This window comes from Psammomys obesus, unplaced genomic scaffold, assembly GCF_907164565.1.
Source record: "Psammomys obesus unplaced genomic scaffold, mPsaObe1.curated_primary_1811, whole genome shotgun sequence".
Classification (NCBI taxonomy): Eukaryota; Metazoa; Chordata; class Mammalia; order Rodentia; family Muridae; genus Psammomys; species Psammomys obesus.
This window is the reverse complement of record NW_026596463.1, coordinates 5,004,843-5,028,897: the sequence shown is the minus strand read 5'-3', so window position 1 is coordinate 5,028,897 and position 24,055 is coordinate 5,004,843. Positions and strand designations below refer to the sequence as shown.

The following is a 24,055-nucleotide window of genomic DNA, read 5'->3' as shown; positions in this document are numbered from 1 at the left end:
CGAGGAAATCATGAAAATTGCGGGCAAATGGCGGGACCTAGAATACACACATCCTGAGTGAGGTATCCCGAAAGCAGAAAGACACACATGATATATACTCACTTATATAGACCAGTAAGATAGGATAAATATACTGAAATCTGTACACCTAAAGAAGATAAACAAGAAAGAGGACTCGGGGTAAGATGACCAATCCTCACTTAGAAAGACAAATGGGATGGACATTGGAGGTAGGAGAAAACAAGTAACAGGACAAGAGCCTACAGCACAGGGCCTCTGAAAGACTCTACCTAGTAGTGTATCAAAGCAGATACTAAGACTCATAACCAGACCTTCGACAGATTGCAGGGAATCATATGAAAGAAGGGGGAGTTAGTAAGACCTGGAGAGTACAGGAGCGCCACAAGGACCAAATATATCAGGGCACAGGGGTCTTTCATGAGACTGTTTCTCCAACAAAGGACCATGTATGGATATAACCTAGAACCCCTGCTTGGATATAGCCCATGGTAGCTCAGTGTCCAAATGTGTTCTCTAATAAGGGAAACAGGGACCCCCCCCCCCCCCCGCCCCCCACCGGGAGGAGCACCTTGCTAGGCCACAGAAGAAGACATTGCAGCCAGGCCTGAAGAGACTTGACAAGCTAGAGTCAGATGGAAGGGGAGGAGGACCTCCCCTATTAGTGAACTTGGAAAGGGGCAGGGAGAAGATGAGGGAGGGAGGGTGGGATTGGGAGTGAAGGAGGAAGGGGGCTGTAGCTGGGATACAAAGTAAATAACCTGTGATTAATATAAAAAAATAAATAAATTAAAAAAAAAGTAGCTAGCCATACCCAAGTTACTTAGACTGCAACAAACAGAATATCTAGCTACAGATCCAGTTAGCTTAGCTCAGTTAGGCTTGATTACTAGACCTTCTTAAATTGTATGTTTTTCTTTGATTTTCTATGGTTTTTCGAGATAGTTGTTTTTTTTTTTTTTTTGTTTGTTTGTTTGTTTGTTTTTAGGCAGGGTTTCTCTTGTAGCCTTGGCTGGCCTGGAACTTACAGAGATCAGCCTGCCTCTGCCTCCCAGAGTGTTAAGATTAACGGTGTGTGCACCACTGCTGGCTAATTATACTACTTTTAATAAAGACTTCAAAATTTTTATTTTATGTGTTTTGCCTTCTGTGTACCATATGTGTGCAGTCCCTACAGAGATAAGAAGGAAGGTGTCAGGTAAAATATGTATTTTAAAAATATCTTTCTTTCTGAAGTCCTCAAGGGCAGGCCAGTAGTTAGAATTCAACTTCAACTTACTCTTCTTAATAAATCCTTGCCATGTCTAAAACGACAGCATAGAAAGAAAGAACGAAAGAACAAAAGAAAGAAAAGAAAGAAAGAAAGAAAAGATTGGTCTGGTGGCAGACGCCTTTAATCCTAGCATCAGGAAGGCAGAGGCAGGAAGATCCCTGAGTTTGAGACCAGTTTGGTCTCTGTAGCAAGTTCCAGGACAGCCAGGGCTGTATAAAGAGACCCGGTGTCCAAATAAGTAAGTCCTTGATAGAAACTGTCATTAACCATGAACAGCTTTTAATACCACTCCTGGTCTGAGAAAGACAGTTATGATGAAGATTAAGATTTTTGCACTGTGCATGCCAGGCAGGTGTTCTACTCAGATCATAGATGGGATCTTTTACCTGCATTTCATTGAGGTAGCACTCTCCTCATTCAGTGTTCACTGATTGTGTCCTGGGGAAAATCACATTTTATTGAAATCCAATTTAAAGGTTGGGAGAGCAGTGCTTTTAATTCCAGCACTCTAACTTGTCCTTTAAATATGTACACACAGACACACACATGCATTTTGAGTTGGAGCTAGAGATTGAACCAAGTGTCTTACATGCTCCACTGAGCTTCTATCTCCTGGCTACCCTTTAAATGTTTATAATGCACATTCAGGACTCAGACAACCTAACTTGTATTATGTGTGCGTAAGAACCCTGAGGCATGAGATCCTTAGACTTGGGTTTTTGTGGTTTTGTATTTTGTCTCTGTTCATTTAAAGGTTTACAGCTCACTTACAAGCTGGTTTTATAAGCAAGTAGTTTTATCAAACATATGTAGTTTGTTACATTCAAGCGACAGAATCCCATGGAAAATTTAAATCCTTTGCCTTTTGTCAGTTGCTTCTATTTTCATTTTATCTGCCTCTCTGTCTGTCTGTCTGTCTTTCTGAGACAGGGTTTGTCTTCATTGCCCTGGCTGTCCTGGAATTCTGCAGACCAGGCTGGCCTCAAACTCAGAGCTACTTGCCTACGCGTTGCTTCCTGAGCTCTGGGTTAAAGGGCATGCACCACCACTGCCTGGCTTGTCATTGCGTCTAAATCTACATGATATTATTTTTGTTTTTTACAGACTAATGATAATGGTTAGCTGGAAGAAATTCTTATTTTCTTATGGCAAAAATGCTTGAAAAACAGCATAAGTTAAAAAAACCCACAAAAATCTAAAGTTAGATAATACATTCTTAAATAGGAAAACCTGTTGAAGCCCGGTGAAAATGTTAGATTCATGGGAGGCTGTAATTTTGTATTCTTCATAGATAAAAATGGATGTTCAGAATATAAAAGGTAATGTTTGCATTATTACAAAAGTAATGTTTTTATTTGTTGTATGTGTGGCAAAGTACTTTGATGTATACAGGCCAAGAGTTTATTAGCGATTGCTTCGGCTTGATTTGAAGTTCCTGTTTCCTGTTTTTCGTGAGCTGTTGAAAACTTAGATTTCCGATCCTGTGGTACTTGCTTACAGTGTTGCTTTTATATCCACCAAATGTATTTAATTTCTCATCTTATTTTCATTTAAGAAAATTAAAAATGTAAGCCATAAATATGGGGCTTGTTAAGCTTAGTTTATTGGTCTTTATTTTACAGGTTAAATGGACATTTTTGGTATTTCCTTTATGATTTTAATAATGTAGAACTTACAAGTTAAATAGTAAAAGTACTTTAAAGAATTGTATTGTTTGATTCTTTTAATCCTGTCAGTTGGAGATAAAAACAATAGCCTGTTTCTTATCTTTCCTTAAATCTTTGTTTAAGGGAACATAAATGTTGGGGTTGGAGAGACCGGATTTGTGGTTAAGAGCACTGGCTGCTTTTCCAGGGAACCTGGGTTCAATTCCCAGCACCCACATGGCAGCTCACAACTCTCTGTACTCTGTAACTCTAGTTCCAGGGGATCTGACATATATGCAGGCAAAACACCAATGAACATAAAATAAAAGTAATTCAATTGTTTTTTAAAATTTATGCTTTTTTTTTCAACTTAATTGAAAATTTGAATAGGAATTACAACATATGTTGTGATGTTCGGAGCTTATGTTATTAGAAGTATGCTGTTTTGACTCAAGTCAACATTCAGTTTTTATTCATTCATGAGTGTACTCATTCATTCACTCATTTAATTATTTATTCATCCATTTATTTATCTATATCTATCTATTTATTTATTTATTTATTTGTGGCAAGATGTCATTGTAGTCCTGGCTATCCTAATATGTAAACCAGACTGGCCTTGAACTCACAGAGGTCTACCTCCCTTTACTTTCTAGGGCTGGGATTACAGATGTATATCACCATACTGAACTAAGATTTAATTATTTTAAAGCATAATCTTTGAATAAATAATGCAGAATTTCTTGACTCATATGGGATTTTAAAATGTATTTTAAAAAGTCCATGTTCATATTATCTAAACTATGATGTGTATTAAAGTTTCAGGCTTAATTTCATTAATTATATATTTTGGTGTTTATAAAATTTTATATTTAGTAAGCTATAAATGTTATCGAAGATTTGGAATAGCTTTGAAAGTATGTCGTCATTAAACAATTTTTAGCTTAAGGAAAAATAGTTTACCAGAACATAAGAATTATATAATAATTAATATAGTATTATTATATTTTCACTTTTTGGTCTATTTTTATCTTTTGAATTTTAGGGGGAAAAAAATAATGGCTTTGATGTGCTCTACCATAATATGAAACATGGACAGATATCAACTAAAGAACTAGCAGATTTTGTAAGAGAAAGGTATGTATTTTTATAAGTGGTTTAAGAACTTACCAATTTAAATTTTAGAATATAAATAATTGTAAAATGTTAGTTGGATTTGAATAATCAAGGTTCACTTTTTAAAACAATACATATATCTTTAAAATATTTTTTTTAAAATTTCATGTGCATTGGTGTTTTGTCTGCATGTTTGTCTATGTTAGGGTTTTGGATCCTGTGAAACTTGAGTTACTGACAGTTGTGAGCTACCATATAGGTGCTAGAATTGAACCTGGGTCCTCTGGAAGAACAGCCACTCTTAGCCACTCAGCCATCTCCTCAGGCCCAATATAATTACATTTTAAAGAAGTGTTTTACAAACTTTTTATCATCTCTACGCCGAGAGCTGATAAAATGGCTCAAAGTGGCATTGTTGAAGCCCTTGTTTGCAAATTACTGCTTTATAATATCTTAATGTTTTGCATTAAATGTGTTAGCAAATAATACAATAAAAGAAGAGTTTCATAAAATGAAACATTGCCATTTCTTTTTTGTCGTTTTTGTTTTTTGAGACGTCCCTGCGTAGCCCTGGATGCCCTGGAACTCACTCTGTAGACCAGGCTGGTCTCACACTCACAGAGACCCACCTGCCTCTGCCTTCTAGGAGCTGGGATTAAATGTGCATGCTATCATTCTTGCTAGAATGGAAGTGTTCATTGGTGGGGCTTCTCTTCTTCTCTCCTCTCGTCTTCCTCTCCTCCCTCTCCTTTCTTCTTTCTTTTGTGTGTGCTCTGTGTCCTGTGTTTATCAGAGCGTTTGCCATTGAATAAGCCCTTAGTAAAGGATGAAGTTGCAATTTAATTATCTAGATTTCTATTTGTATTTTTGCATGAATGTTGGCAGTTGCTCTTACCTGGTTTATCTTCACTGATTCTTGCTATATAGAGTTCTCTGTTTTGTATGTAGTCAGAAGGGTTTTGTTTGTTTATCTTTATTGAGCTACTGACCAGCTTGTTGATTTCTTGTTTAAATGGTCTCATAGGTTTTCCATTTCTGTTAAGATAAGCCTGTATTGTCTTGGCTCACACCAGGTTCCTTCTTATTTCCATCCTGAGATACCAGTCTTTGAACAGATTTCCTGCACTCTAGACATTGTATTTGCCTGTTTTCTCTACATTATTTAATGCTTCTTTATTTTCAGTTTTTCAGTGTGCCTAGTTATCCTTCCCCTCCAGGACCCTGACTAGGGTAAAACCACCTATTGTGATCTCTTGTAGTGTTTGTAACGTCTTTCAGTTATGCATTTGTATTTGTTTCTGTGGTTTTGTTTTACTTATGAGACAGTGTCCTATTGTACCTCAGCACTCAGTACTCTGTTATTATCTGAGATAAGTGCTATTTTATTGTCTCTCTGTACTGAATAAAGGCCACAGTGCAGGGTTACTTGGTTTGTTGTGTCATCTTTTTGAATGTTTTTTTTTTTCTGTTTTATCTACTGCACTTATTTTCCATTAGAGCTATAATTAGTCAATCTCAATTTTTATTATCTGTTTGTTTTCATTTTTTTTTCAATTTGTTGTGTGCTTTTGGCCTTTTTAATATGGTTTAGAAATAATGCATGCACTATATCCTAGGTTATACATGAGGTCCTTGTCCTATTAATATGGAAGGCTGCTTGTTACTTTTACTGTTTCCTGAAGGTGTGCAGACCTCAGGACATCACATCCTGGCTTGTTTGGAGGTCAGAGGACAACTTTCAGGACTTGCTGTCTTTCCACATCCTGTGGGTCTCAGAGCTCACACTCAGTTTTTTTTTTTTTTTTTTTTTTTTGAGTCAAGGTCTTTCTTGTCCTGGTCCTCATTATTATAGCTGAGGCTGGCTTTGAACTCATGACATTCCTCTTCCCATAACCTTCTAAATGTTAGGATTACAGACATGTGCTACCACACTGGACCAATTTTTCACTCTTCAAAAATTTTATTATGGAGATCCACAATTTTTTTGTTTTTGTTTTGTTTTTTTGAGACAGGTTTCTTTATGTAGTCCTGGTTCTCCTGAACTTGCTCTGTAGACCAGGCTGACCTTAAGCTCAGAGGTCTACCTGTCTCTGCTTCGCTGAGTGCTGGAATTAAAGGCATATGCTACCACACCCGCCTGAAAAACCACAATTATATGCTTTTTTCTTACTATTTTAAAATTTATTTAGTTAATGTTTATGGGTGTTTTGTCTGCATGTACCCCTGCATCATGTGCATGTTGGTACTTGAGGATCTAGAAGAGGGCATTGGAGGTAGAGAGAGCTGACAAGCCATGCGGTTGTTGGGCCCTGGAAGAGTAGCCAGTGATTTTCTTCTTAATTAATTTACTTTTTTCTCATATTACATCTTGGCTGCAGTTTTCCTTCCCTCTACTCTTCCCGGTCCTTTTCTCTTACCTCCCCTCTCCCCCAGATCCACTCCTCCTGTTTCCCTTCAGAAAAGAGCAGGCCTCCTGAGCAGACAAAAGAGTCAGAGGCAACCCCCACTCCCACTGTTAGGAGTCTCAAAAGAACAGACTGCAGAACTATAACATACATATATACATGTGTACATGGAGAGGACCTAGCTCAGACCCACACACGTTCCATGATTGTCCTATGAGCCCTGCTTAGTTGATTCTGTGGGCTGTTCTTATGGTGTCCTTGACCCCTTTCCTCTGGCTCCTCTAATTACTTTCTCCCTCTCTTCCATGTGGTTCCCTAAGCTGTGCCTAATGTCTGCAGCCAGTGTTCTTAACCACTGAACCATCTTTCCAGTTCCTTCCTTTAACTTCTCTCTTTTGTTCATTGGTTGGTTGGTTGAGTATTTTTAAATATTTATTCATTCATCCATCTATCTATCTATCTATCTATCTATCTATCTATCTATCTATCTATCGGGGCATGGTCTCACTCTGTGGCTTTGGCTGTTCAGTAACGCACTATGTAGACCAGGTTGGCTTCTGTCACAAAGATCACCTGTCTTTGCCTCCCCATTGCTGGAATTAAAGGTGGTTGTGCCACCATGTCTGGCTCCTTCATTTAAAAAAAATTTTTAGTGGATTTTCAAGATGGCGGTTTCTCTGTGTAACAGCCCTGGCTGTCCTGGAACTAGCTCTGTAGACCAGTCTGGCTTCTGTGATACACATGACTGCCTCCTGAGTTTTGGGATCAAAGGCATGCACCACCACAAGCAGCCCTAGATTCTTACAAAGCTAATATTAGATTAATAGATGTTACATTCCTCCATTAATAGTAAGCTCACCCGCCGTTTTTCTTAGCTCTTTCTCTAAGTTCTATCTATGAAAAACCCTGTTTTCCATCTCAGTTTTTTAGTTGCTTTTTCTAGGTGTGCCGAAGGAAAAAGCTGCCTGACATCTGATTACCTCTTGGGGCGTCTTTACTGATTGTTAAGCTGTCTCATTAGCTCCTTGATGCCTTTCCTGCATTCACACTCTTGCCCTACAGCTACTTCCCACAGCCAAGTTTTTCTAATTTTCCTCTATAGATGATTCTGGCATCAAATTCCTATTCCTGATTCATAGATATTTCAGTGTCTTTCTTTTTTTATATTTATTATTTTTATGTGTACGAATGTTTTGCCTGCAGTATGTGTACCATGCATGTACAATGAATGCCCGTGGAGGTCAAAAGATGATGGCAGATCCCTGGAACTGGAGGTAGAGATGGTTGTGAGCCCTTATTTGGGTGCTGGGAATTGAACCCAGACCTCTGGAAGAGCAGCTTGTACTCGTAACTGCTGAACTATCTCCCCAGTCCTGTGTTTTTCTAGTTAAATGTAACCCTTAAGATAACTAATATTTCAGCTGGGCATGGTGGCGCACACCTATTATCCCAGCGTGTTGTTGTTTTTCAAGACCGTGTTTCTCTGTGTGGCCTTGATGGTCCTGCTGGTGAACACCTTTAATCTCAGCACTTCAGAGACAGAGGCAGGCAGATCGGTGAGTATGAGGCCAGCCTGTTCTACAGAGTGAGTTCCAGAAAGAACAGCTAGAGCTACACAGAGAAACCAAGTCATGAAAACCAAAATAGAAAACGGATGCTAATATTTATTTTTGAATTAACTTTTTAGAGATAATCAAAGTACTAGTCATAGCATTATTGTTATTGTCTGTTTAGTTTATTTGAGGTATTGTCTTGCTGTGTTTCCCAAGCAGAATAATTTTATAATCTGGCGCAGGCTACTGAATAGATGAGATTATAAGTGTGTCTCCTCATTCCTGGCAGGTAAATGAGTAAGGAACAGAAGACCATCACAATGCTACCAGTGAAGGGCGTTTCTGTCAGTACTTTCTGGGCAGTTGTTTTGTGTGTGAGTAGGGAGTTTGGAGATGAGTATAGAAATTCGGAGTTGAGATGATGTAGATGTCCAAGTATAGTTAGATGGGTAGAGTTGGAGATTAGTGCAAGAGCAGTGTGGAACCTGTCAAAATAAATAAAACAGACGGGGGTGGTTGTAGAATATTGCCACAGGTAGGGGATTGGAAAACTTTGAACAGGTAAAGGTGTAGTTCCCCACCCCCCCACACCAGTATTTATTTGTTTTATATGTAACCATGCTAATTTTTTTTAAGATTGATTTATTTATTATTTATATAATCTGCCACATTCCAGAAGAGGGCACTAGATCTCACTATAGATGATTGTGAGCCACCATGTGGTAGCTGGGAATTGAACTTGGGACCTTCAGAAGAACAGCCAGTGCTCTTAACCTCTGAGCCATCTCTCCAGCCCTCATGCTAATTTTTTATTTGAATTTAATAGCTTTGATTGGTTTCTTAGCCTAAAGTCCTCATGCTGTTAGTAGTTAGAGAAATGTTTTCTAGTGTGAAATATTTAGTGTTTTGGACCTATTTGCAAAATAAACGCTGAGGTTCAGAACCTCAGAATTACTGGTGGTTCACATTTAGTTTTGTGCAAGTAATTGTCCTAAGACTCATTATTTTAAACTTGTTTTCATTACATCTCTGTTTTGTTCTAATCAGCTGTACATGTGCCATGGTGGAGGTTAGAGGGCATCTTGTGAGGTTTAATTCTCTCCTTTACCATGTGGGTTTGAGGATTGACTTCAGGTCTCTGTGCTGGGTGGGAGGCATCTGTACCCACTCAGCCATCTGTCCAGGGTCATTATTCAGTATGCCTCAGGCTGTTGACTAACAGTAAAACTCCTTTGAGTACACTGAGTATGGGCTCTTATTGCTCAGGCCGGGATTATTAAGCTCATCTGTGGACTGTCTTGAGTTTGTGATTTTTTTCTGCCTCAGCCTCCCCAGTGCAGGGATTTTAGGCCCTACTGGTTTTATTGTTGTTGCAATAATTATTTTATTAGTTATTATTGTTAATTTCTTAGTGCGCTTAACATATAAATTAAAATTTTATTGTAGGTATATGCATATGGCAAGTGTATAGACTATAGATTTGTTATTCATACTTGTCATTGCTGTGACAAAATAATTGAGAAAACAATACAAGAAAGGAAAGATTTATTTGCCTCACAGTGTCTGAGGTGATAGCCCATGATCGGTCGTTTGTATTGCTTTGAGCCTGAGGCAAGGCCAGCTATCATAGCAGTGAGAGAATCTAGCAGGGGCTGCTTACTTTATGACTGTGAGGAAGCACAGAGCCAGGTAAAAGGGGCTAGGAGTGAGGTTTATTGTCCCAGGATACAGTAATCCTCCAAGTAGGCGCCAACACTTTATTTTCACCACCTCCCAATAATGTCACCGGACTATGAATCCACCAAAGGATTAATCCATTACTTAGGGCAGAGATCTCATGACCTCATGCCTTCTCAGTGATTAGGTTAACTATCTGGAGGCCAACCTTTAACATAAAAACTTCTGGGGGACACTTCCTATCCAAACCATAATGATAGAGCTTAACACTGTTCATGGTTTCAGACATCCACCAGGGCCCTCTGCTGATTTTTTAACATACATTTTGAGACATGCTCTCATTTTTGCATTTTTAATGAAATTTTTGTAACTTTGCTATGTTTGGATCACTAAACAATAGATATTATAATACAGCAATTTGATTTAACAGAGCTACAATAGAAGAGGCATATTCCAGATCAATGACAAAACTAGCAAAATCTGCAAGCAATTATTCGCAACTTGGGTGAGTTAATTTCTGGCTGTTTTTCAAATGTTTATCTAGACAAAGTTCTTGAGGCTATTCAATTTCTTCTAAGAATCTGATCGTTTCTAAATATAATGATATTCAGTGATATATCAGTTACTGCTAATACATTTTAGAAGTGTGTTGTTAGGCAATTTTTTCACTTGTAAATAGAGTATATTTACAAAAACTAAAATGGCTGTGAGAACATGCAGTGATACGGTTGTGATGCCATTGATGTCTGTGTTGCACATATGTTATTGAACAAAATATCACTATGAGCATGTGACTGACTGTATTATGTACTTACTTAAAATGTTTGTTTTATATGAATATGTTCCTGGTAGAAACTGTCAGTCAGTATGAAGGTAATGAAACTTTTTTCTTTGGTTTTTCTAAAAAAATTTTGAGTCAGGCAATGGTGGCTCATGCCTTTAATCCCAGCACTTGGGAGGCAGAGGCAGGTGGCTGTCTATAGCTCAGGTCAGCCTGGTCTACAGAGTAAGTTCCAGGACAGCCAGGGTTACACAGAGAAACCTTGCCTCAAAAAAAAAAAAAAAAAAAAAAAAAAAGAAACAAAACTTTTTTGAAGTTAACATATAATCACTTTTCTTCCTTCCTTTTCCTCCTTCCAGCCCTTCTCATCTCTATCCCTTTGCTCTCTCCAAAATTTGTAGCCTCTAGTTTTTAAGTTGTTATTATATATGTTTATATATGTATAAATATATAAATACAACCTCCTTAGTACTTATAATATTGTATGTGATTTCAGGGCTGACCATTTGGTAATGGGAAAGACTGTTTCTTGTATGCTCAGCATTTCTTACTTGCCTGTAGTTCTTTGTCTAGAATTAAGATATCATGAAACTTATTTTTCCATTGTAATCATTTAATATTGTTAAAGTTTTGAGATTGCAATTACATATATGTAAAATATTATTCTGTTTTTCTGAAGTCTGTTTAAATTTTGTTGTACTTTGGCAGTGATCTTTAAAAACTCACTTAAATTACCTAGAGTGGTAGGCTGAGGTGGGAAGATATCAGGCTTGAGCCATCCTAGGCTACATTGTGAGACCCTGTTAAAACAACAGCAACAACAGCATCAGTTCACCTAGAAGATAACTTCATTTTTAAAGCATTTAAAAATTTCTTCTGTTGTTTAATAGACTTGTTAAATCTTCCTTTGAAATTTCATATTTCTAGGCTAGGGTCAGATGGAAGGGGAGGAGGACCTCCCCTAGCTGTGGACTTGGGGAGGGGCACGGGAGGAGATAAGGGAGGGAGGGTGGGATTGAGAGGACATAAGAGAGGGGGCTACAGCTGGGATACAAAGTGAATAAATTGTAATAAATAAAAAAAGAAATTAGAAAAAAATTTTTATTTTTTATAAAATGAAAGTTAGTAAGACTATTTGCAGTGAAAACATACATAACACATAGGGAAAAAATAATTACATAATATAAACTATAACAACTCTAGAAGGAATAGTTAATTTTATTATCTTAAAGTTGAGGAAAGGCTGTATATATATTAGTTTAATAAGATTTGGGGAGGTTATAGTAGAAAAGAGTCATCTACAACTGGGATTCTGATAAGTCTGTGAATCTCCTGAAATTTAATGCAAAGTTCTGTGAATATATATAACTCATTCCTGATCAGAAGGGCCTGTCAAACAAAGGTGAGTCTGTGTTTTAAAGAACGTTAAGAAAGGCTATTTATGTAAGTGTTGTCAGTGTGGTTGAAGGAGTTGAAAAACTTTCTCTTTTGTAGCCTGGCTCCGGAGGGAGAAACCCAGATTCTTCTTGTCAGTGGCACTGTATGTCCATGTGCCATGTGCTCAGCCATGCTGTGTGCACATGCAGGCATGGGTAGTGGCTGAGGAAGGCTTCGAGCTGCCCCGCCCTTTGCACCTATGAGAGTGGAGGCTAGTGGGTGATAGCCACTTCTGCTTCTAACTTCTGTTGATTTTCCAGTTCTTTTTTCCACCCTTTCTTTTTGTTACAGCTCCATCTTCTCACAATTTTTGATTCCTTTTTCTAGAGGTTCCATGTTGATAAACATACTTTTTTTTTTTTTTTTTATCTTGATCACTGGAGTCAGAAGGTAATGATGAAAGCTGACTTAACTACTTGGCTTTCATTTTATTTAGAAAAATGTACTTTTAATTTGTTTCTTGGTGGATAAAGGAAGAAATAAGAGTTGGCTTTACCTGTTACTTCTGATATTTTTTTGTTTGGAATGTGTGTTACTTATATATAATAAGTTGCACATTATTTAAACTTTTCTTGTAGGCTTATTTAATTTTATTAGTTTTTTGTTGTTTTTGTTTGTTTGTTTCTCTGTATAGCCCTGGCTGTCCTGGTACTCAATTTGTAGACCAGTCTGACCTTAAATTCAGAAATCTGCTTGTCTGTGCCTCCCAGGTGCTGGGATTAAAGGCATGCGTTACCTTCTCTAGTGACTTACTTAATTTTATGTGAATGAATGTTTTTCCTGCATGCATATATGTGTACCATGTGTATGCCTGCTGTCTATAGAGGTCAGAAGAGAGCATTGGATCTCCTGGAATTACAATTAGGATGGTGGGTGTTGGGAATGGAATGTAGGTCTTCTATAAGAGCAACAAGTGCTCTAAACCACTGAGCCTTTTTTCCAGCCTACCATAATTATGTTTTTTGTTTATATACTGTTTTTGTTTATTGTCTATTTTTTTCAAGAAGTTTAAGTTTGTCTGTATTGAGTTGCATTTAGGCATATTTTGAATTTTTCAAGTTTGCCTATTAATATGATGTATATTACCCAGAAAAAAGTTGTGCATATCAAAATTAAAAATTTAGTTATGAGTGCTGGGATTAAAGGGATGTGCCACCACATACATGTGTAAGTGTAAACAAATGTTCATGTGCATACATAATAACCTGTAGAAAAGAACACAAGAAAGGCTAAATATTAGGAGATGGCAAAGGACCAAATGCAAACACTATACATGAGTTATTAAAGAGGACATAAAGCTAATGTGTATATTTTAGTTTTTAACACTTAACGAATTTTTTTTGTTTGTTTGTTTGTTTTAGTTGTGGATAAGTACATAAAAATATATTCAGTAATGAAAGGATAAATCCAGCCGAAATTTCACAGCTTCATTCTAAGTGGCTACTCTAAATGTATAGAAATTTCACTGATCTGTGTCTTTGGGTCTGGTTAATTTTTTTCCTTTAAATTGAAATTTTTTTTTATAATGAAGTTTAAAATAAAAATTTTAATATGTTATTATTTTTAATTTGTGGAACTGAATAGATGGCTCAGTGGTTCACAGCTTTTGCTGCTCTTCCAGAGGACCCAGGTTCAGTTCATAGCACCCATATCGTGGCTCACAACCATCCATAACTCTAGTTCCAGGGGATTTAATGTCTTCTGGCCTCCCCCTGCATCAGACACTCACATACATACATACATACATGCAGGCAAAGCACCATGTACATAAAATGAAAATAAAAATTCTTTTGTGTAGATAGGTAGGAAGGTAGGGCAGATGGCACCTGTGTGGACTTAGTTCTCTTCTTTCTGCCTTTACATGGGTTCCAAGGACTGAACCCAGGCTATTAGGTTTACATATCAAGCACCTTTACCTGCCAGGCTATCTTGTTGCCTTCAAAAAACCTATTTGTAGAGAAATCTTGTATTGAGTCCCTTTTTTTGGTGTAACGAGTTCATTGGTAATGGTCTCATTACCACTGTCTCATCTCCTGTGAATTCTTGACTAGTGTAAATCAGCCTTAGAGGAAGTGAAGTCCGTGTATTTTCAGGTTTTTTTTCTTGAAAATTTCCATTTAACCATTGTCAGTCAGTGTTGATTAAATTTCAAAGTAAGATAAAATCTAATCAGAACAATTCTAGTCTTAAGGAGTTTTTTTAAAAAAGATTTATTTATTATATATACAGTGTTCTGTCTGCATGTGTGCCTGCACACCAGAAGAGAACACCAGATCTTATAGATGTTTGTGAGCCACCATGTGGCTCAGGACCTTTAGGAAGAGCAACCAGTGCTCTTAACCTCTGAGCCATCTCTCCAGCCCTCTAGTCTAAGGAGTTTAATTAACCTCTTTGAAAGTCCTTATAATATGTATCATAATTGTTCCCAGCTAACTTTTCTGCTGGTTAGGAATTGTAGCAGTTGGCAAAGAGTACATATTGGAATAAGTGACTGTATTCTTTACCCTTTACCTTAGTGGCTGTTGTTGTCATTTGCTGTTTTCCCCTTCCTCTCTCCCTCCTTCCTCTCTTCCTTTCCCCCCTCCTTCTCCATCTCCTCCTCTTCTTCTTTTATGGTTTTTTGAGACAGGGTTTCTCTGTGTAACAGAGCCTTAGCCGTCTTGGAACTCATTTTGTAGACCAGGCTAGCCTCAAACTCCCAAAGATCCACCTTCCTCTGCTTCTTGAGCGCTGAGATCAAAGGCGTGTGCCACTATATCTGCCTTTTTTTTTCTATTAATTTTAATGTGGATAATTTTAAAGCGAGTACTTGAGCACAGTATTAATCCCTCTAAACATTCTATACCAACCAGCCTCGTTTGAACTAACCATAGATATTTTAGTGCTATCCAAGGGAATGGTAATTATAGAAGTCCTTGGGTGTATTTGAGACAATTGAACTTTTGTCTTTACTATTGAGAAAAAATGGGAGGAAAATATGTCACATATTCCATATGCTGTGATAGAAAGGGAATCTGCTGGTATATTATTTAAGTATACAGGAGCAATTACAAAGCTCACATAAAGGTTTCAGCAGCATAAAGGCTGCCATTAAACAATTTGTGTTTAATTGTTGAAGGCACAAAGAAATCACATGTAAAAATTGATTTTGCTTCTTAAGTTCAGAAGAGAAGGTTTTATTGTTGTTAACCTTTATTATTGTGGTATTTGGAATCAAACCCAGGGTCTCTTACATGCGAGGTGAACACTCAGTCACTGAGCTGTGCTTCCAACTCCAGAGAAACTTTATTTTTGATGAAGCTTCTTTAATGTGAAACTAGTAGTTTGAAAGTTTGGCAAGTTAACTTTTAACTCCAGTTGATCATAACAAGGCTCGTGATGTGTCCTGATACAATTAGATGGCAGGAACTCTGAAGACCTGTGACAGAAAATTAACCAAGTTTTGTGTTTCTGTTATTCAAAGATACTTTTAATAAATAATCAAGGACAAACACACAATATCTATGGATCATATCCAAGAACAAACACACAAATTCTATAGGTCATTTCATTATTTTACTTTCATCGTTTACCTAAAGAAAATTGCTGAGTATAGCATTATTGTTCCATTGGGTTTAATTTGGAATCTTAAACCTCACTTTTTATTTAATCCTGGTTTCTTTTTCTTTTAATAAATTATCCACCTAATAAACTATCCACCTATTCTATTTCCTTAGAACATTTGCACCTGTGTGGGATGTGTTCAAAACATCTACAGAAAAATTAGCAAATTGTCATTTGGATCTTGTTAGAAAATTACAGGAATTAATAAAAGAAGTTCAGAAGTATGGAGAGGAGCAAGTAAAAGCTCATAAAAAGGTAATATTTTTCTTGTTAAAGGATTGAGTGGTCACATGCTGAGTGCTTTATAGTTCATTCTGTTGAACTGTTTCTTATCAAACAGACTAAAGAAGAAGTTGCAGGCACTCTGGAAGCAGTCCAAGCCATTCAGAACATAACTCAGGCCCTCCAGAAGTCTAAGGAGAACTACTATGCCAAGTGTGTAGAACAGGAGCGTCTGAAAAAAGAAGGAGCTACACAGAGAGAAATAGAAAAGGTAATTATAATAAAAATATCTTTATACCTCCAAAGTGTTGTTATAAAAAGAATGAAAATCCCAACTGTTCTATTTTACCAATAAAGACTCAGGAACCAGATGTTGGGTGAAAACCTGCTAGCTCAGAGAGGCAGAGAAAGTACCAAGCTGATCTTCCTACTAAGCTCATGTCCCAGAAGAAAAAGGCCAAAGCTAAAAGCTTGCTAGCTTTGCTGACAGCCCAGGAAGAAAAGGCCTGCTAGCTCACCCAACAGCCTAGGAGGAGAAAACCAAAAGCTCAAGGCCAAGAGCTAGAGAGCTAAAGCGGTCTTCTTCTTCTCCACGGTGTCTTAAATGCCCTTCAACTCAAAGTCTCCCCTTACTGCTTAATCCCTGTCAGCTGTTTTTTTGCTCTGACTCTTGACCTACGGTTGGTTAAGTCCTGTACAGAATGCTCTAGGATTAAAGGTGTGTGTGTTAGGGCTGAACACAGCAAACAAAAGACAAGTTTTTACAGTTGATAATCTCAATGTGAATCTCAGTGGGATCACAATGGGATCAAATACTCTGCAACACCAAAGTCCTTTCTTTTTGTATCTATATGTGCGGTATGTGTAGAGCACATTAAATGCACATGTAGAAGCAGAGGTTCCTTTGTCCTTGTCTGTCAGTCTTCTGTGTTTTTTGAGGCAGGGTCTCTTATTGAACCTGGAACTGCGCTAGACTCACTAGAGGCCATTGAGTCCCTGCAACCCAAAAGTCCCTACTTTGTTCAGTATCAGGGATACAGAAGTGCATCACCATGCCTGGCTTTTATATAGGTGTTAGGGACCTGAACTTACTGTTATGCTTCCATGGCATGAGCTTTAATGAGTTATGTTCCCATGCTTGGTTACTTATGTAGTAAGACAGTTGATGAGTAAGATAGTATATTTAGAAAAACATAGCCAGTCAAAGACAAGAGTTAAGTGTATGTTGTTGCTGACTGCCTTATTTATGTTGCATTGTAGTGGACCATCTTTTTTCCTATTCTGTTTTAGCTGAAAATAAGTTCTTTTTCTTTTTCTTCCTTTTTTTTTTGTTGTTTGTTTTGGGTTTTTTTTTTTTTTTTTTGAGATAGGATCTTTCTGTGTATCCCTGACTGATTAGAACTAAATGTATAGACCCGGCTGGCCTCAACCATAAGAGATCTGTCTGCCTCTGCCTCCTGATTGCTGGGATTAACAGGTACCACCACCTGGCCTTTTTCTTTCCTCTTAAAGCAGTTCAGCCATTCATTTATTTGATGCATATCTCATTTAGAAATATTTTTGAAATCTTTGTAAAATATTTAACATATTTGGTTGGGAAAACAAATGTATACTTTTGGGTAATAGTTAGATGAGAAAAAAAGTTGATGGCATTTGGAGTAATAAGCTTTTTTATAATTTATTTAATAAATAAAAGTTGGGAGGCAAGAAAAAGATGAGGTACAATTAAATTTATGGTTTGAAAACCTTCTGTTCCAGACACAGCAATTATAAGTAAAATACAGAAAGAAAAAACCAAATGTAACAGAATCCAAAGGAAGAGTATTGTTTTTGGGAATCAGAAGCCCCAAATTTGACTCTTCCATGACATAGGGAAACAGGAATTCCCACCTTTATGATGAGGCATAAAGAACCTGGCTCAGTGCTAAAAGCTGTGCAGGTCCAAAGACTATGGGAACTGGGGTCTTAGATGCGTAGTCCTGATGCAGAGTTGGTCTATAGAACCAGTTCATGATATCCCTAATATTCTAAAAGGAGAGTAATTTGAAACTTTAAAAAAAAAACATATGTTAAGGGGCTAGAGAGATGGCTCACTGGTTAAGAGCACTGGCTGCTCTTCTAGAGGTCCTGAGTTCAGTTTATAGCAACCACATGGTGGCTCACAACCATCAGTACTGGGATCTGATGCCCTCTTCTGGCTTGTAGGTGTACATGCAGTCAGAGCACTCATACATAAAATAAATAAATTAAAAAAATATATATAAAATTAACTCCTGGAATGCTGGCGGTAGATAACCTGAAAACTAGATGGCTGGCTGTGAATGTTAAAGCATAACATGTTCTGCGTGCGTGCATCCTGTGAGCTGTTCTTCCTTCCTCATGCTGAGGGAAAGAAGAGGGAAGACCTAAACAGCTCCTGTTGGAATGAGCAAACAAGTGAAATTCTAGAACACAGTTAAAAGATCTAATATTGAGACAGGTCACTAATGCACTTATTCTTGGAATAAGAATTCTCCTTGGATGAAATTTAAATTTGAAAAGCATCAACCAAAATAAATGTGTTAGGGTATGCAAAGAAATAAGTGAATATAAATCATACTAGAGAGGATTATGAAGTTAGTGGAGGCATGATGAAATAAGATTTACTGGATAAAAAGCCAGGTAATTTGAAAACATGGGAATAAAAAAATACTAAATTTTTTTTTTAAAGCAACAGAGTTAAAGATGTTATAGTCAAAGAAGAAAGTTGGAAGATAGAATACTTTGAATACATACTCTTTATCCACAAAGCTTGGAACCAGACTTTTTTGAATTATTGCATCTTTTCCAGATTTGGGATATTATTTTGAGACAATTTTACTTTGTAGCTCTGGCTGACCTTGAGCTCGCTATGTAGACCAGGCTGGCCTTGAACGTAAGAGACCTGGTTGCCTTTGCCTCCCAATCCTGGGAATTAATGCCATGTGCTAGTACGCCTGACTGGATTTGGAGTATTTAAGTATGTATAATAGGATAGTAGTAGGACCCAGATATTTATACAAATTAAATTGTTTTCTTTATAATTTATATATATGTACTAAAGATAATGTTTTAGTTATTTTTTTGCATCTAAAGCTCCACTGGATTTTTCTACTGTGGTGTCATGTTTCTTTCAGATTCTTAGGTCAGGGATACTTAGCCTGTGTTAAGAGACTTTACCCATAACATAGTATAGAGGAATAAACTTACCCTCATTCATTCAATATAAATTTCTAAAGAAAGGAAAAAAAATCCAGGGAATGGTATACAGCTACTGCTTGGAGAATCAGTCTTTGAGACTGAAGTCAGAATTGAAGATATTCAGAGGTCCTCAGTTTAAAATTAAACCTCCTAAATAAAAGATTCAAGCACCAGAGAAAAAGAAAATGAAAAGCTAGAAGCCATTTTTTCTCCTCAAATCTCTCAGAATGCATAATCAGTTAATAATTTTGTCTAATTGTTGTTGGTAACATGACATTTATGATGATACTTCATTTTTTGTGAAAACTTGCTTTATTACTATTGGCTAATACTAGTGATAATCAGTATTACTATTGTGAGAGGCCATCATTACATTGTCTTTAACATCATATATGTTTACTTGGAAAATTATTTGAATTTCCCAGTTCCTTAATGCAATACAAACAAATTTACAAGTGTGTTTTAGTGATAAGCCTTAGAATTGATTGTGGCCTTAATGAATGACTTGTTTAATTTTATTTTGTGATTAACTGTTGGATTATTGTATAATAATTTGCATTGAGTAGTAAATAAATGTTTTGGTTTCTAGCTTCTTGCTATGCTTTTATGTGGTTCAAAATAAATAGATGTTATTCTTCTGTCTTCAAGAATTTTTCCTTTTCTTGGAGAGCTGAAATACATTATAAATAGTATAGACCCAGAGATTAGAGAGAAGACAGGCTGGTGATTTGTGGGGAGAAGGAGTACTACTTGGTATAGAGCACATGAAAAGGAAAAATTGTGTCCTGGTATCTCAGTGATAGAGCACTTGCCTAGCACTTTTGAGTGTTTTCTTAATTTGTTGTATTTTATTTTAAAATATTTTCATATAATACATTTTGATCATATTTCCCCTTTCCAACTCTCCCAGATCTCCCCTATCTCCCTGCCCACACAACTTTATGTTTTTATTCTTTTTTTTTTAAACAAACAAACAAAAATAATTAAGACCAAAAAATGCCCAAATGATCAAAAAGTTTGCAAAAACAAAAGAAAACAGGGAGTTTGTTCTGTGTTGGGCAACTACTCCCGGGCACACACCCTGCCCTGGAGTTGCTTGATGATACTGGGTGATACTTTGCTGGAGAAAACAATTTTTTTTTTTTTCTCTTTGCCAGCAGATATCAGTTACAAATAGTTTCTTGGTTGAGACTGGTGTCCACTTCCTCTTCTTAGTTTTGGGGCCCCATCTGGCCTGAACCTGTTGGGGTTTTATGCTAGCTGCCACTGTCTAATTTCATATGTACATCAGCCCTATTGTATCTTGAAGGCATTGTTTCCTTTAAGTCATCCATCACTCCTGGCTCTTATAATCTTTCTTCCATAGAGATCCCTAAGCCTTCAGGTTTTGTGAAGATCCCTCATGTAGGACTTAGTGCTCCAAAGTCTCTCACTCTACATGTTGTCCAGCTGTGGTTCTGTGCTCCTGTCACTTCACGAAGCTTCTTTGATGTGTCCTGATACACAGTCTATGTGTGTATCAGGTGTGCCACTAGAATTCTGGTGGTTTGAGTAGAACCGTAGACTCAGGTGTTTGAGTGCTTGGCCTGTAGGGAGTTGTACTGTTAGGTGGCATGGCCTTGTTGGAGGAAGTGTGTTACTGTGGAGGCTGGCCTTGAAGTTTTATGTGCTCAGCTTAGGCTTAGTGTGACAGTCTCCTACTGCTGCTGTGGATCAAGAGATAGAACTTCGTTCTCCAGCACCATGTCTGCCTGCATGCTGCCATGCTTCTTGCCATGATGGTAATAGACTAGACCTTTTAAGTTAATCCAGCCCAAGTGAAATGCTCTCCTTTATGAGAGTTGTGGTCGTGGTGTCTTGTCACAGCAAGGAACCCTTACTAAGACAGTGTCATTTTATTGCTACGCTCCTTTAGTAGAATAATGGTATTAGATTTTTCCCTAGGCCCATGACTTGCCTATTCTCAGATGCTCAGCTACTTTAGCTTAGGTATGGAATCCATTTCATGGACTGGTCCTTAAATCCAGTCAGAAAGTGGTTAGTATACTGTTGATTGCTTTTGTGCAAAATAAAACTTTTAGTTAGAAGAAAATTAAAAAAGAAATCCAGATGACCATGCCATTTGATTTTGTTTTTTGAGACAGCCCTGTGTAATAGCCCTGGCTGTCCTGGAACTCACTTTGTAGCTCAGACTGGCCTCAAACCCACAGAGATCCACCTGCCTCTGAATTCTGAGTGCTGGGATTAAGGTCTGTATGACCACACCTGGCTAGAAATTTTTCAGAAGTAAATTGTGGCAAACGTGGCTATATAGAGTTACTAGGATGGAACTTAGTAAACTTTACGAAGACATTTTATCTAATTGTTCGTTTGAATAAGGCCAGAATGCTAGAGAAAATAGTGTCAAATGCCTAGACAGAACGTTTTTTTAAAAAACTATAGGAGCAACGTACAACTCTGAGAGATTTTAGTCATGTTCTGTAGGGATGTGCAACTCAGTAACTTTATATAATTACAAAATTTAATGATGTCTATGACAGTCTTTGCTAGATAAACAGACACAGCTGTTAACAGTTACTTCATAAATTTGCCTATGTGCCAGATTCTAGCATAAGCATTAACTTTTTTCCTCTTTGTTTATCTTTGTGTGCATGCGTGTGTCACAGCCAGAAGACAGTATGCAGTTCTCTCCTGTATCCGGGTTTCAGGTGTGGGGGCAAGCACCTTTCCTTGCTGAACCATGACCATCTCACTATTTGGGCAACTATGCAGCCTTTAAAAAATTCTGGTATTAGGAGTAAGAACAATGTCAAATTCAAAGATAGAGTAATAGGGGAAGTAAATGGTAGGTCCAGAATTTTAATTTTCTTCTGGGTCTAAGACCAGTTTTTTTTTACAGTACATGTTGAAATGGTACCTATATATACTTCATTTAAGAAGGCAGGAATGGGGCTGAAGAGATGGTTGTGAGTTGGAGTCCCAGCACTCATGTCTGGCAGTTTAGGATTGCCTGTAACTCCAGTTCCAGGGGAATCTAATGGCTTCCTGTGGCCTCGCTGGATATTCATTCACACACATGACAGACACATATGCCATAAATAAAAGCTTTTTTTTTAAAGGCAGGAAAGCATATAGTATATGTATTTAGTATAATTTTTATTGAATTTTAGAGAACACAAAATTGTTTCGAGAAGACCATGTGTATGTCTTGCCCATCTCAACCCACAGTTTTTCTGTTTCGAGTTCTTGTCCTGGAAACACAGCTAAAGATAGTGAGATATTAGCACTGATTGGTCCTATACAACTGTCCTGTTATACAGCTTTTATTTTCAGCATTCCTTTAGACCCCTTTTAATCATCTAGACTCATTACCTGATATGTCCCCCACGCCATAGTTTGAAACTTCCTTTGTTCTTATCAAGGCTAGGATTACCTGGCATATCCTACTATTTGTTGCTTATTAGGTCATCTGTTATCTCATCAAGAATATGGAGATACTACTATATTGACACCCCACAGCTTGTCCTTCATCTTTGAACTCTTATTCTGTAACCTGTCTTCTTTTGTCAAATTGATCAGCCTCTAGACAGTAGGTAGTATTTCTTCTTTTTCCTGCCACCCCCAAGGCTGGACTGCTACTTCCAGACCCCCTGCTTGACCTGGTGCTCTTTTTGCCCATATACCACTGTCTGCAGCAGTCAAGACTATAGCTGTGTGTCTGCCCCAGCCAGAGCTGCCTAGGATATCTTTTCCCCAGAATGTATCTCATCCAAGGTCTTTTTCTGTAGTCTTGTTACCTTTTGATTTCTATTCTTATTTAGGTTATTTACAAAGTCCTTGAGAAAATGATGTCCTATATAACTTCATTTTTCTCTTATTATATTTAGCATTTGCAATAAGTAACTGATAAAATTAAAACTATATTATTACCATAGTATTTTTTTTTTATATAAAAGAGAACTTACAAAATAGATAAAAATAAAAACAAATTTGGTTTACTGGAACATCCTAGAAACTGAGAACTTCCATGGCCAAACGAGTCTTTAAATTTTGAGTTTGATTTATAGACTTCAATGAGACATTAAGTGGAGTGTGTGTGCATGAATGGGAGAGGAGGAATTAACCCAGCATTGTAGAAGAGTATGTCAGTGCCTTCTAATTGTACTTTTTACATTGTTTCTTTACAAGTTTCTCACAGCTGTTGCTTATGATGATACGCTCTTATTCTGGACTATAAAGTGGCCATATTTGAATCCTTTGAACTGCATTCCATTAGACAGAGTCCATGTTTAATTCTTGAGTTATTGTCTGCATATAAAAAAGAAAGTGATGAAGGCAATAAAGGGTTGTTTATCCAGCCAAACTCTTTGTTACTTCATATTACCTTACATTAAGAAAGAAATGCGGGGCTGAAGAGATGGCTCAGAGGTTAAGAGAGCTCACTGTTCTTCCAAAGGTCACAAGTTCAGTTCCCAGTGGGTAACAACTATCTATAATGCTATCCTGTGCCCTCTTCTGGCGTGCAGGCAGAATAATGCATAAATAATAAATAAATCAATTTTTTTTTTTTTTTAAAAAAAGTGGCTAACATCAGTTTAATATGTTTTTGGGGGGTGGGTTAGAAAAGATGGCTCAGCAATTAAGAGCACTTGAGTCTTGCAGAGGACTGAAGTCTGATTCCTAGCACTCATGGTAGATCACAGCTATCTGTAACTGGTTTTAGGAGACCTGATACCTTCTTTTGCCTTCTGAGAGCACTAGGTATGCACTTTGTTCACAGATATACATACATGAAGGCAAACATTCATACACATAAAATCAATTCATCCTTTAAAAAATGCTTTTGTTTTACTACAGGCAGCTGTTAAATCTAAGAAAGCTACAGATACTTATAAACTCTATGTGGAAAAGTATGCATTAACAAAAGCTGATTTTGAACAGAAGATGACAGAAACAGCTCAGGTTGGTATTTCTAAGGCTTTAAATTAAAGACAAGATGCGTGTATTTGTATATATTGATTAAATAATAAAATGTTCCTGTTTAATTTTCTGAGTATTAGAAAAATTTAAATGAACCATTTCAATGCTGTAGTGACTTGCATTGG

The 24,055-nt window shown here is 37.2% G+C and overlaps 1 protein-coding gene across 1 annotated transcript in view; it reads left to right on the top strand.

Annotated features, from left to right (window-relative positions):
* The first annotated feature begins 3,982 nt into the window (after window positions 1-3,982).
* Fcho2 (FCH and mu domain containing endocytic adaptor 2) overlaps window positions 3,983-24,055 on the top strand; it is an 83,255-nt gene continuing 63,182 nt past the window's right edge. The window contains exons 1-5 of the mRNA XM_055598392.1: window positions 3,983-4,074; window positions 10,119-10,193; window positions 15,623-15,764; window positions 15,850-16,002; window positions 23,808-23,912. Of these exons, the coding sequence (XP_055454367.1) occupies window positions 4,022-4,074; window positions 10,119-10,193; window positions 15,623-15,764; window positions 15,850-16,002; window positions 23,808-23,912 (528 nt within the window). The 5' untranslated portion in view covers window positions 3,983-4,021. The remainder of the gene's footprint in view (window positions 4,075-10,118; window positions 10,194-15,622; window positions 15,765-15,849; window positions 16,003-23,807; window positions 23,913-24,055) is intronic.